This window comes from Saimiri boliviensis, chromosome 1, assembly GCF_048565385.1.
Source record: "Saimiri boliviensis isolate mSaiBol1 chromosome 1, mSaiBol1.pri, whole genome shotgun sequence".
NCBI lineage: Eukaryota > Metazoa > Chordata > Mammalia > Primates > Cebidae > Saimiri > Saimiri boliviensis.
The window spans coordinates 36,413,966-36,427,742 of record NC_133449.1 but is presented as its reverse complement, the minus strand read 5'-3'; the positions used below and the strand labels follow the sequence as shown (position 1 = coordinate 36,427,742).

The following is a 13,777-nucleotide window of genomic DNA, read 5'->3' as shown; positions in this document are numbered from 1 at the left end:
TTTCCCTATTACACATATATTTCACATGCTGATAGGTGAGTCTTTGGAGAAGTTGGAAGTAAAAAGTGAAGTGCAAGCAAACTCATCCCAGGTTATTTCAATGCAGCTATCAATAATAGTTGGTTAACAAATGAAAAATCTGGTCAGGTGCGGTGGCTCACACCTGTAATCCCAGCACTTTGGGAGGCTGAGGCAGGCAGATCATGAGGTCAGGAGCTCGAGACCAGCCTGACCAATATGGTGAAACCCCGCCTCTACTAAAAAAAAAAAAAAAAAGAAAGAAAAATTAGCAGGGCATGGTGGGGCACACCTGTAATCCCAGCTACTCAGGAGGCTGAGGCAGGAGAATCACTGGAACTCAGGAGGCTGAGGTATCTTGCAGTGAGCCGAGATCCTGCCACTGCATTCCAGCCTGGGCAACAGAGTGAGACTCTGTCTCAAAAAAAAAAAAAATAAATAAAAATAAAGAAAGAAAGAAAGAAAGAAAAAGAAGTAAAGAAAAATCCAAGAAATGCTGAACTGGATGGATCCAGGACAGCAGGCAGAAATGGGGCCTTTTTGAGGAAATGTACCACTAACTCCTCAGGGGTAGCTCAGTGCTTCTAGGTCGTGGCAGCAGATATAAATCACCAGAGAGCTCTTAAAACATGCCAATGTTCAAGCTCCAATCTCAGGTACTCAGATTTCACGGGTACTGGGCGGGGCCTGGGAACCAGCACTGCAGCCTCCTGATTCCAACGTGCAGCCTACTGCACCACTTTTTTTTTTTTTTTGACAGTCTTGCTCTGACAGCCAGGCTGGAGTGCAGTGGCACAATCTTGGCTCAGTGCAACCTTCGCCTCCCAGGTTGAAGCGATTCTCCTGTTTTAACCTCCTGAGTAGCCAAGGCTACAGGCTGGGCAACCATGCGCAGCTAATTTTTGTATTTTCAGTAAATATGGGGTTTTGCCATTTGGCCAGGCTGGTCTTGAACTCCTGACCTCAGGTGATCCACCTGCCTCAGCCTCCCAAAGTGCTGGGGTTACAGGCATGAGCCCCCACGCCTGGTGTACTGCTCCACTTTTAGGCAAGATCAGCATGTTCCTCCAGAGTTGGCTGTTCCTAAAGCATCATGTGGCAGGTATTCATTGGCTCAGACCTCAGCGAGGGACGCACATCAGGAGAAGCAAAGCCACTGCCCATGATCTCTGCATCTCTGCAGGTGCGCTGTCACATCAGGCCAGGTGTGAGCCCACAGAAGTTGCTCTGGGAACTGAGGAAAGCAAACGGTGGCCCGGCCACGAACCCTGTGTACACATGACACAGTCAGAAAGATTGCATGTCATCCTTTTAAACATTTAATTAAGTAATTCCTACATCGTCATGACAAAAATGAAACTTGCTGAGAGTTACAGAGTTCTGATGAGAAATCAACACTTAAAAATCTCACAAAAGCTCTACGTGAGCCTGTCATAGGGCTGCACTGTATTCTGAACATTTATTTAGAAAACAATTGTCAAAATGTAAAATCCCCAGTGCCCTCAACCTGATGTAGCATTTCAGCTTATTCTATGAATTTGTGATCTTCTTCATCACTCCAGGTTTTGGAGTATGAAAAAGCTGATGGCAAAGAATAACAACAGGGGATCTGTTTCCCCAAGCCCTTCCCATGCCTGGATGCCCTGTGCATGCCCCCTCAAGCGCTGGGGGTGCCCAAAGAGTCAGTCAGTAAAGCAGCACTTGTTGGCGCTCTGCCTACTCTGAATTCAGTTCCGAGGCTGTGAGTTGAACTCTGTACAAATGTTCTGGATGACCCTGGGGACATATTGGTAAAGGTTGTCAAACTCGTCCACAAAGAAGGAATGGTCCCTGGCGGGGTGAGTGGCAATGACTTCTAGCTCTTCCTGTGCGGCCCAAGCAACGCCTATTGCATAGGTGATCACTCCTGTGGGGACAAAGATTAGACAAATGAATGTCCCCAAGAAAAGGAACTTCCAAAGAATCTCTTCCTTGTTGTTGCTCTGTTGGCACAGCCAAATCCAAAATCAGAAACGTGCCCAAACCAAACCAAACTAAACCAAAAAACCCCTACTGACCTCTAGTTTTCCAGAATTAAGACTAAGTATGGCCATTCATTCCTTCACTCAATAACTGCTTTTGAGCATACACTAAATGCTAACAATAACAATATTTATATAGTCGTTATCTCAGGAGTTTACAGTCTTTTAGAAGAAAAAATGAACAAAATGGAGTAAATCACATGGTAAGAATTTTGTGTTCAGGAATAAAAGAGGGGAAGATATTTTAGGGCAAGTGAAAGTTTTGGGGCCATGCAGACACTTAACACACGCTTGATACCAGTGTGGAGAGCTGAACAGAGCCTTAAATGCATCAAAAGCTGATTCAAGATTTTTTTTTTAGATGGAGTTTTGCTCTTGTTGCCTAGGCCAGAGTACAATGGCGTGATCTTGGCTCACCACAACCTCTGCCTCCTGGGTTCAAGCAATTCTCCTGCTTCAGCCTCCCAAGTAGTTGGGATTACAGGCATGAGCCACCATGCCCAGCTAATTTTGTATTTTTAGTACAGGCAGGGTTTCTCCATGTTGGTCAGGCTGGTCTTGAACTCCCGACCTCAGGTGATCCACCCTCAGCCTCCCAAAGTGCTGGGATTATAGATGTGAGCCACCGTGCCTGGCCAGTTCAAGATCTTTTACACTAAAACAGGGAATGGCATCACTTTAGGCTTGAGGGTGACTACAAACCATTGAATCCAATCTCATTTCCAGTGCAGGAACCCTTGCCCAAGGTGCCAGAGAGATGGTCCCCAGCATCTGCTCCATCACTGTCATGAAAAAAGGCTTCCAAGATAAAGCAGGGGTTGCCCAACACTGTTGGGTGTTGCAGGGTGGTCATGTAAGATTAACATGAAAAAGTGCTCAATGGGGTTTCGTTTGCTTTGAGACAGAATATCACTCTGTCGCCCAGGCTGGAGTGCAGTGGTGTGATCTCCACTCACTGCAACCCCCACTTCCTGAATTCAAGTAACTTTCCTGACTCAGCCTCTTGAATAGCTAGGATTACAGGCGTGCACCACCACACCTGGCTGATTTTTGTATTTTTAGTAGAGACAGGCTTTCACCATATTGGCCAGGCTGGTCTCGAACTCTTGACCTCAAGTGATCCTCCTGCCTCAGCCTCCTAAAGTGCTGGGATTGCAGGTGTGAGCCACCACATCTGGCCTCACTGGGATTTAAAGAAAGCAAAAAGAAAACAAGCCATTGGTAGTTGGTTAAGAACAGTCTCGGGGAGAAGATGCCAAAGAAACCAAATGAACTACTGTTGAGTCGAGAGTGAGAAAGAAGTGAACATGTGGGTCAGCGCACACAGCTCCTTTCCTGAGGTTTGGCTGTGAAAGGGAGTCAGTGTGTGGTAACTGGAGCAGAACGCGGAGTCACAAGGAATGTTTTATTTATAGGGAGGGAGGAACTTGAGCCCATCTAGGTGCAAATGGGAAGGAGTATAACAAGACTGAAGGTGTTAGATTGCAGTGGGGAGAAGTTACCCCGGGAAGAGAGGACAGGATTCAGAGACAAGGCATCATTCTTAGTGGGGAAGCTGGGAGGTTGCCTGGGGTGATGGGTCTTGATTTGGGTTGTGGGCAGCCGGTCAGCAGGTGCGTGACCTTACTCTGCAATAGCCTATTCCCACACCACCTCCAGGCTGGTCTGAGTAGGGTGAGCAAAATGGTCATGAAACAGAGGGTAGAGCCTGGATGTGGCCTTCCTGCCCTGGCATCTCCCCCTGGGGCCCCCACAGTGGCGTCACTATCTCTAGCATCTTCTGGGTGCCGGGGAGAGCCATGCCTACCTCACGTGGCTCTGACCTAAGCTGCTCTTTGATTGTGGTCCATTAAGTTGCATTTCAGTTGCCAGTTCCTTTTCTCACCCCTCCAGTTTCTTTTATCTGAATATTGTCTAGATTGGAAGGAGCGAGCTTTGGACTTTTTAAGTGCTGCCAGGTGTCAGTGAGAGCAGCTTTGCTGCAGAGCTGGGCTTACACAGACTAAGCCCTCCTTCCTACTCAAAGATGGAGAGCTTGTCCTTAAATAAAAACTACGCAAACAGTATTAGAAATTTAGCTTTCCAGGCCAGGCGCAGTGGCTCACATCTGTAATCCCAGCACTTTGGGAGGCTGAGGCGGGTGGATCACCTGAGGTCAGAAGTTCAAGACCAGCCTGGGCAACATGACGAAACCCTATCCTTACTAAAAGTACAAAATTAGCGGGGCGTGGTGGCACGTGCCTGTAATCCCAGCTACTTGGGAGGCTGAGGCAGGAGAATCACTTGAACCTGGGAGGTGGAGGTTGCAATGAGCCAAGATTGCTCCATTGCATTCCAGCCTGGGCAAGAGTGAAACTCTGCCTCAAAAAAAAAAAAAAAAAAAAAAAGGAAATTTAGCTTTCCAGATCCCAAGTCCACTCTTGTTGTAGAGAATCTCCTACTGGCAATTCTAACAGATGATCACCCAGCCTTGACTTGCATACTTCCAGGAACACAGTACTCACTACATTTTCAGACCAATCTCAGCGTTAGGCTAAGAACTTGCCTAGGTAATTTGTATCTTTTGGTCCTAGTTCATTAAAGCTGCCCTGAGAGCACCCAGGCCATTTCCCTCAGTGTTCATTTTTCCTGATGAGTAGGCCAAGGATAACCTCTGGATGAGGCCCGAAAGAGGTACATCTAGAAAAACAAGTGATGGTGGAGTTGAGCACAAACGGGAGACAGATGTCTGGAGAAAGTAGGAGAGCCTTGGGCTTGTTGTCAAAAGCTGGCCCACCTGGCTCTGCCCATTCAATCTGGGAGTTCGGGCCAGTTGCTTCTGAGCCTTAATCCATCCTCACTCAGCTGATATGAGTCTGGTGGACCTTATGATCATTGGCATGCAGGCATCGAGTAAAAAAGTAAATCACCATAAAAAGTAAAATCACCAGGAAGACTCTGCCTGAACCCAGTGTCTGATTACTTTGGATTCCAAAATCCAGCACTATTTATTCATTAAGGCTTGCTTTAGGAAGAAATGAAAGCAGCTTTCAACCATTCAGAAAATCCTGCAAAATAACTGAAGTTAAATGTAGGTACAGAAGCCAGGTGCAGTGGCTCATGTCTATGATCCCAGCACTTTGGGAGGTTAAGGTAGGTGGATCACTACAGGTCAGGAGTTCAGGACCAGCCTGGCCAACATGGTGAAACCCCATCTCTACTAAAAATACAAAAATTAGCTGGGCGTGGTGGCAGGCACCTATAATCCCAGCTACTCAGGAGGCTGAGGCAGGAGAATTACTTGAACCCAGGAGGTGGAGGTTACAGTGAGCAGAGATCATGCTGCTCACAGAGCAAGACTCCACCTCAAAAAAAAAAAAAAAAAAAAAAAAAAGGTAGGCACAGAAGAAGAAATAACAACCACAGCAGTAAGTTTCGTACACTCATATTTTTCTACAGCGCATTGGTTTACTTTTGACTACTAGGTTTACTTTTATTATTATTATTACTATTATTATTATTACTATTATTATTATCACTTGCAGTTTTCTCCAGGATGTTTATATTCTTGATAACTTATGACACTTTTTGGTACAGTGATTATACATAAATTCTGTAATAAAGGCATAAGTGTTACTGATTTTCTCAACATTTACAGATATATTTTGCTCATTTTTCATATCTTAAAACTTCTGTTGCTCTCATAGAAATTTTTATGTGGAAACAGCTCTTTGAACATTTTTCTTTTTTTTTTTTGAGACAGGATCTTGCTCTGTTGCCCAGGCTGGAGTGTGGTGATGTAATCATAGATCACTGAAGCCTTCAACTCCAGGGCTCAAGTAGTCCTCTCACCTCGACTTCCTGAGTAGCTGGGACAACAGGTGTGCACCACCATGCCTGGCCTCTTTAAATATCTGAATTAAAATTCCTTTCAGGTTTCCCTGAAGCCCCCCAAATCTGGTTAACAGTTGCTTACAGAAAGAGTACTTGTCTTTAAATACATTATTATTCCTTAAAAGGTACTAGCACATGGCCCGGCACGGTGACTCATGCCTGTAATTCCAGCACTTGAGAGGCCAAGACGGAAGGATCACCCGAGGTCAGGAGTTCGAGACCAGCCTGGCCAACGTAGTGAAACCCTGTCTCTACTAAAAATACAAAAATTAGCTGGGTATGGTGGTGCACTTCTGTAATGCCAGCTACTTGGGAGGCTGAGGCAGGAAAATCACTTGAACCTGGGAGGCAGAGGTTGCAGTGATCAGATATCGCACCACTGCACTCCAGCCTGGGCGACAAAGTGAGATTCTGTCTCTCAATAAATAAATAAATACATACATACATACATACATACATAAAGGAATAAAAGTTACTAACACAATTTAGTGGTCTAGGTACCAGTACAATTGGACATATTCAATAGAGATAGTGGTTTGGTGTTTTTAATAGAGGTAAAGTGATGAGTCAAATTCCCTTTTAATGTATCACACCCTTGTGGAAAATGCCTCAGGGTACAAGATGTAAAGGAAAGGGTTAATGTGCCCAGACATCCACAGGCGGTGGGTTGTAATGCCACTTAGGAGACCACCTGGCTGCCCTGTCCTTTTCCTCTCCCTACTCAGAGGGGCTTGCAGTGTTTCTACCCCTAATGCCCTCCCTGAAGCTTTGTACATTTGTATTAAGTTGTAGAAAAAGTCAATGCATAAACAGACAATAGCTTCCTTGTCCCACTGGCCCACCAAGCTCCAGAAAGATGCCTCAGCCCCAGGCTGCTTGGCAAGCCCAGCTTACCCTTCAGATGGGCAGCCATGGCTGGGATCCGCACGTCGTCATAGGACCTCCCGTCGGTGATGAGGATCATTAACTTTCTCTTGTTGGGTTTGGACTTCATGAAGAGCTGCTCCAGGGCAAAGTTGATGGCAGCCCCCGTGCTGGTGCCACCACTCCAGTAGCCCACCCTCTTGATGGCGTTGAGGATGTCGGGCTTGCTGCTGTACTTGTCAAACCCAAACTCCAGCCGCTGCTCATAGGTGTACTGCACGGCCCCGATGCGCGTGTCCGTGTCAGAAATCTCAAACTCTTTGCTGATGTTGGTCACAAACTGGAGCACGGTGCGGAAGTTGCCCGTCCCCACGCTGCTGGAGCCGTCAATGACAAAGCCAATGTCAGCCGAGTTCAAGCAGGTCTTGCTGCAGGCCAGGCGGTCGGTGTCACAGACCCGTTTCACGAGGGGCTGCAGGGTCTTGTGGAGGCCAAACCAGCTCTGCACGTGCAGCGAGTAGAAGCCGTTGGTTCTGCACACCGCCTGGAAGACAGAGGGGAGGGACCCGTGCCAGGTCAGGGTCAGATCCTCCAATGTCACCATTAGGCTTGATCCCCGGGGCAGATGAAAAAGCAAGCAGACCCTTGATTTCTGCTTTAGTTCTCCTATCACGTTTTCCCACCTCGGTTCACCCAGCGGACACCCACTGAAGCAAAGTCCCTGGGTTATCTCTGGACTCAGTCCCACTCCCTCAATTTCAGCTGGGTCCCTGCCTGCATTAGTGGAAAGCTGTCTGCTAAGCAAATTCACAGGGAGACATTAAATCTCTGGAATCAGCTTCACATGTATGCTTCTCCAGGCCCCTCCTTTGTGCTGGCAGCCAGCCATAAGATTGGCATTGGTGGGCACCATGGCATAAGAGGACTAAAGAAAGTTTTTATTCCGATTGCGAAAAGAGATGACATACACAATAAATCACTACAGACATGTTTCCAGAGAAGCCCGTTACCAGGTGGGAAGGGATCCCACAGTTGCTGAATGACCACATGTTGAGGGTCCCATCAGATGCTCTTGGAATGATTCTCTCATTCAATCCCCACCCTCACCTTGCAAGGTGAAATCATAACGCCCTGCCACAAAGAAACAAACTGAGGTATGAAGGAACTTCCTGAGTCCATGAGATTGGAACACAAATCTATCCACTTTCAGAAGCAGATAACCCTGCGTCCAGGTAAATGAATATTTATTTACCAGTGCCTAACAAGGCAGCTGCAAATACTCCTTGAGCAAACTGGTTGTTCAGCTCCTGGAAGTGGCTGGCATAGTGTTCCCAAGGTGTGGTGTTTCTTCCTTACCCCTGCCTCTGGGTCACAGAGTCAGACCAGATGACTACTGATGGCTTTGGATAATTAAAAGGTTATTTTAGAACAAGAGATGGCTTCAAACTTTCCTGGGAAATACTTTTCTTAAATTGATTTGTAAAAAACCTAAATGGACTCATGCCTGTAATCCCTGCACTTTGGGAGGCCGAGGTAGGCAGATCTTGAGATCAGGAGATCGAAACCACCCTGGCCAACATGGTGAAACCCCTCTCTACTAAAACACAAAAAATTAGCTGGGCATGTGGCACATGCCTGTGGGCCCAGACACTGGGGAGGCTGAAACAGGAGAATCCCTTGAACCCAGGAGGAGGAGGGTGCAGTGAACCGAGATCATACCACTGCACTCCAGCCTGGTGACAGAGCAAGACTCCGTCTCAAAACAAAAACAAACAACAAATCCACCTAAATGGGGTAACAAAACTTTCCATGGAGCCAGTGACATGTGAGGTAAGTGCTAAGCCTGAGCTGAATTCTGGCCAACAGATGGAGGGAGGGATTCCCACCAGGCAGTGAAGTCACAGCAGGAGATAGTGGCGGTGCTGGGGGTGGGTGGGAGACCAGTTGACTGGAACACAGGGCTGTGGGAGGTCATAATGGATGATAGATGGGCCAGGAGAGTGGGTGGGACTGCACCCCAGAAGGCTTTGAGAGCAATGGGTAGCAATGAAGGATTTGGAGCAAGGATCTCACAGGGCTGGAATCAGAAACGTGAGTTGGGCTTCACTGTGAAATCTAAACCAACCTGGGTTGAGCACTAGCAGGAAGAAGGACCAGATGCAGGGTACCAGCTTGAACTGGGGAGGGGGCATCGTGTGTGGGAAAGAGGAGAGAGAGAGATCTGTGATGTGGGAGCTGCTGAGGAGTTCTGCAATGACACTGCCCTCTGGGACGGGTACGTGGTCATTCATGTGAAGTCCAGAGGAGGAAACAGTTTGGTGTGAAGATGATGAATTTGGTTTGTCACAGGTGGATTTTAAGCTTCTGACAGGTCATCAGGTAGAGAAAAGTCAGTCAGCTGGAAAAGGATGGCTAAGAGCTCAAGAGATGGGGGCGGAAGCTGTGACCGTGGGAGGGATTCTGCAGGGAGAGGCCTTTTAAAGAGGAGGGTGCAGACCAGGGGAGGTCCACATTGAGGATAGAAAAAAGGCAAGAGGTCATGAAATAAGAGCCATGCCACATCCTGGAAGTCTAGGAGAAGGGCATTTCAAGGAGCAGGAAGTGGCCATCGGTTTGAGATGCTGCAGGAGGTTGAGCCCTGCTGGCTTTGAACACACAGAATATTAAAGCCGGAAGGGCCTCCGAGACAAACCTGTCCAAAGCTTTCTTTCTGCTGGAGCCTCTTCTTTGGAGGAAGGTTTATGCGGTGTTCCATTGCACCAGATGCACAAAAGCTGAGCAGCTTTGGTGGAGTGAGTGAGGGAGGCCTCAATCACATGTCTTGCTGGGCATCTCACAGAACCCAGGAGAAGCATCTGAAAACGCCACCTCACTGCTGTGGTTCTGCGCTTCCCTTCTATCGTTCATCAGGTTCATTAACTGGCAACGTGTATATACAGAAGAAAGCGTGTGTGTGTGTGTGTGTGTGTGTGTGTGAGAGAGAGAGAGAGAGAGAGAGAGAAAGAGAGAGAAAGAGAGAGAGAGGAGAGAGAGAGAGAGGAGAGAGAGAGCGAGCGAAAGGGCATATGTTCACTTGATTGAGTGTGAAGGCTCCCTGGGCTGCCTGGGTGAGACTCCCTTGGGGCTATGGGAGGAGCAAGGGAGAACCTAGCTAGAATTCAGGGGCACCGCCCCTCTACTCTCCTCCAAAGCTGCTGGCCTTGGGGGGATGTGGGGTTTTGCTCTGAGAGGGTAATTGCAGGTTCTGGATTGACCAGTCCCTCCCTGGAGGCTTCACTGACTAGAAATGAGCTTCACACACATTTAAAGGCATGGAAAACCCACTGCAACGGCATTATAACTTTTCAGAGTGCAGAAAAGCCTTACGTTGGGTGGGTCTCTGGGCATATACCTTGTTTGCAAAGTTGGGCTCCACCACATACTGCTTCTCATTTTCAACAGCACCTTCAATGGTGATGAAGAAAATGTTGATTCCTGACTCTCTCGCAAGTCTCGAAGCCTCCTCCACTTTGTCCGTGGGCCAGCCATCCACCATCACCACCACCACGTTGGGAGCACCGCTTCTGTTTCCATTGGCTTTGGAAAAGAAGTTCTTGGTCACAAAGGAGATGGCCCGGCCTGGAAGAAATGGAAAACTCATGATTGGAGCGATCGTGCTGATTATAAATACAGGAAGAGATCACAGCAGCACAACAAGGTTCAGAAAAACGAAAAACACACTCATTCCCTCCTTATTATTATTATTAAGACAGGGTCTCACTCTGTCACCCAGGCTGGAGTGCAGTGGTGTGATCATGGCTCACTATAGTCTCAACCTCCTGAACTTTATCCATCCTCCCACCTCAGCCTCCTGAGTAGATGGGACTACAGCCGTGCACTACCGTACCTGGTTATTTTGTATTTTTTTGTAGAGATGGGATTCGCTATGCTTCCTAGGCTGGTCTCAAACTCCTGGGCTCAGGTGATCTGCCCACCTCAGCTTCCCAAAGATTACAGGTGTGAGCCACTACGCCCAACCTGTTTCTTTTTTAAAAACACTTCAACTATTTTCAGGTGTAGAATTCAGTGTCATTAAGTACATTCATAATGTGCAGCCATGACCACTACCCATTCTGGTTTCATTTCAAGCCTTTAACTTCTAATTGTCTGCTTTGAAGAAAGTTTTAGAGACAGCAAGCCGGTGAGAAAGACTTTCATGAGAATAAAAGTGCCCCTTCTCTGCTGGACTCACACTAAGCCTCTAGGCCAGCCCCATGTTGTCTCCGGGAACATAGGGTGGGAGGAGTTGACCGGGAGTGACGGCAGCTTCTTCTTGGCCCTCTGCAGCCTGGGGTAAGCCTGGGCTCCTGCTGGCTGTGCAGAGCTGTGTTCTGGGGTCAGCAGTGTTCTCCCTCCAGCTGCAGGTCTGACTGGGCAGGGAAGAGTTGCACCCACTAGTAACTGTGTTCTAGCCCTGGCTGTGCTACTTGCTAGTTGTGTGGCCCTGAATAGGTCACCATACGTCTGTCAGCCCAGATTTCCATGATAGCAATCTACTTCAACTGAGTGCAGCAGTCATGAAGTGCTACAAAGCCTTCTGCCATGACTTTTCCAAAAGCATATTTCACATCGAGAAGGGCTTCGGGAAATTTTCAGAGTCAACTAGACAATGACCAGTTGACTCAGTTTGCCAGGTCTTTCCCAGTTTTAGCACTGAAAGCCCCAAGTTCTCCTGGGAAAACTGGGACAACTGTCCACCCTAGAGTCAGCATGGCTGCATATAGTAGGCAGAGCTCTTACCCTGGACTTTGTGAACTCCAGGGCACTTGAAATTATACATAGTATTTTGTGTATATAAGTATCTGTCTGGATAGAAGGGCCATAGTTTTCATGAGATTCTCAAAGGAGAGCTCAATCTCCATAAAAGTTAAGACGCTCCTTCTTTAGACTTCAGGATTAGTATTATTATACTCAGTGCATTTCTGATTTTGGCCAGCATCCTGTCTCCACTAGCTGGTATTATCTTACCTGTCAAATGAAAGCATCAAATGGTTACACATAGAGACGCTGGAGAAATGTCTTGAAAAACCCATGTGAACTGGCTGCACAGAACCCAGTTGCTAAGGGAAAACCTCGGCTGCTGAGAACTGCTTTTACAGCCAAAGGACAATTTTTCTCAGGGCCCAAAGCACCCAGAAGTCCTCTCTTGCCTAATATTAAGCACCTGTAGGCAGAGCACAGGATGCCATGAGCAGATCTCCTCAACCCTGCCTAACCTTCAATCTGGAGGCTGTGATGTATTAGTGCTCAACACACATTCCATCTACCTCCCAGTGGGTCTCGAAAATAGAGGCTGGAAATCAGAAAACTACATTTTCCAGACTCCCTTGCAGCTAAGCCTTTAGCTTGTGTTAGTTCCATGAATAGATGTACTTGCATGAGATTTAGAAGATAAAAGTGAGTCAGAGGCTGTAGTTTGTTTATATTTTTGCTGACAAACATATTTAGTATCTGACTACTCTGGGAGACTGTCACCAGAGGTGCTTGGGCTTGGTTGCTAGCTTCAATGTTGTGGGGTGACAGGGTTTGGAGATCAATGTTGTGGGTGTGAATGGGGCAGGGAGGGCATGGTTCTGGAGCTGGCAGCTCTAGTGGAAGCTTCCTGATCATGCTGGCTTCCTGGACAAAGCAAGTTTCTGAAGAGGCTGCCATGGCAGAATTCAGAAAGTGATTTCCTGATCTGGGAAGAAGGAGCAGCTCCCTTGGATGTCCTGCTCTGGAAGGACCTTCCTGCTTTGCAGGAAGCCTTCAGATACAACTCTTAAAGCTCAGCCCAAAGTCTGCTTCTTCAGTTCTTTTCGGTGATTCTCAAAACTGCTAAATATCCTGAAATAAATCCCTTTTAGTTGGAATAAGTTGAATGGGTTCTGTTCTCAGAACCCAAACTCTGGACAATACAGAGGCAGAGTTGGAACATGTCATTCACTGCAAAAGGCACCCTGATTGGATTGAGACACATCACTAATATAATCAAGGAACAAGAGGGCATTCTGACATTTGTCTCCACTGGAATTTTACTAATGTAAGCATTAAGTTAGAAACATATCAGAAATCAACTCTGTCATGCATGTGATGAAGGTAATACTGCTTTGAGGGCATGGAGAGTGACTTGGCTAGTGTTTATTTAGCATTGTTCAAAGGTGAAAAGCTCTGTATGTGCTAGATACTAATGTTCTGGTCACTACAGAGACATACACTGAAGTGGGAAGGGAAACCATTCATCAGATTTACTGTAACTCTGAGGATGCTCCCTTAAAGACAGTTCGATTCCCAGCATGTGCTCTAAGCCAAGCAACTGTGGCTCACATCTCCATTTCCTTGGATTTTGATGACACGAACAGTTCCCTGAGAAGTGGACAGTCTCCCCTCCAGTGCCCCCAAAGCCAGTCCTCCATTGACAAATGAATACACTAGCATGGGATCTTTCACAGTCTTTGAGCTTGGTTGGTGTGAAATTGTTTCCTAACACCCAATCACCTCTGGATAAACATAAAATAGAATTTCTGGACATGTCCCACTGAGGACCAGACCTTGGATCTCTGGTGCACCCCCAAAGGCTCAGATATCACAGGAGTCTCAGCTTGAAATAGAGAACATGTTTCTCTTTGCACAATCATCACTACAGCAGTAGTTGATTAGAACAAGATTCTCAAGGGGCACTGAGGAGCTTCCTTAACTGGTCACAAAATTCAGTGAAACAGCTGATGACTTGTAGGCCCACCCAAAACAGTCAGGACAGCAGTCTTTCTTGCCCTGAAGAATGCTACTCCTTCCCACAAACTAAGCATGCTGGAACTGTGCGGTGTATGTGTTTCACAGATGTTCTGGAGCCAGGATAATACTTTAGAAAAGATACAGATGCTGCAGGAGTCATTTCTTTTTCTTGTTTTTGTTTTGAGATGGAGTCTCACTCTGTCACCCAGGCTGGAGTGCAGTGGTGCCATCTTGGCTCACTGTAGCCT

General features: G+C 47.0%; 1 protein-coding gene across 4 annotated transcripts in view; it reads right to left on the bottom strand.

Annotated features, from left to right (window-relative positions):
- Nucleotides 1–340: 340 nt before the first annotated feature.
- VIT (vitrin) overlaps nucleotides 341–13,777 on the bottom strand; it is a 122,732-nt gene continuing 109,295 nt past the window's right edge. For 3 of the 4 annotated variants that reach the window (XM_074395855.1, XM_003926817.2, XM_010337502.2), the window contains 3 exons: nucleotides 10,168–10,394; nucleotides 6,807–7,320; nucleotides 341–1,924 (listed from right to left, as the gene is read on the bottom strand). In XM_074395855.1, the coding sequence (XP_074251956.1) occupies nucleotides 1,746–1,924; nucleotides 6,807–7,320; nucleotides 10,168–10,394 (920 nt within the window). In that variant the 3' untranslated portion in view covers nucleotides 341–1,745. The remainder of the gene's footprint in view (nucleotides 1,925–6,806; nucleotides 7,321–10,167; nucleotides 10,395–13,777) is intronic. The other variant, XM_010337504.2, reaches the window with a different exon arrangement.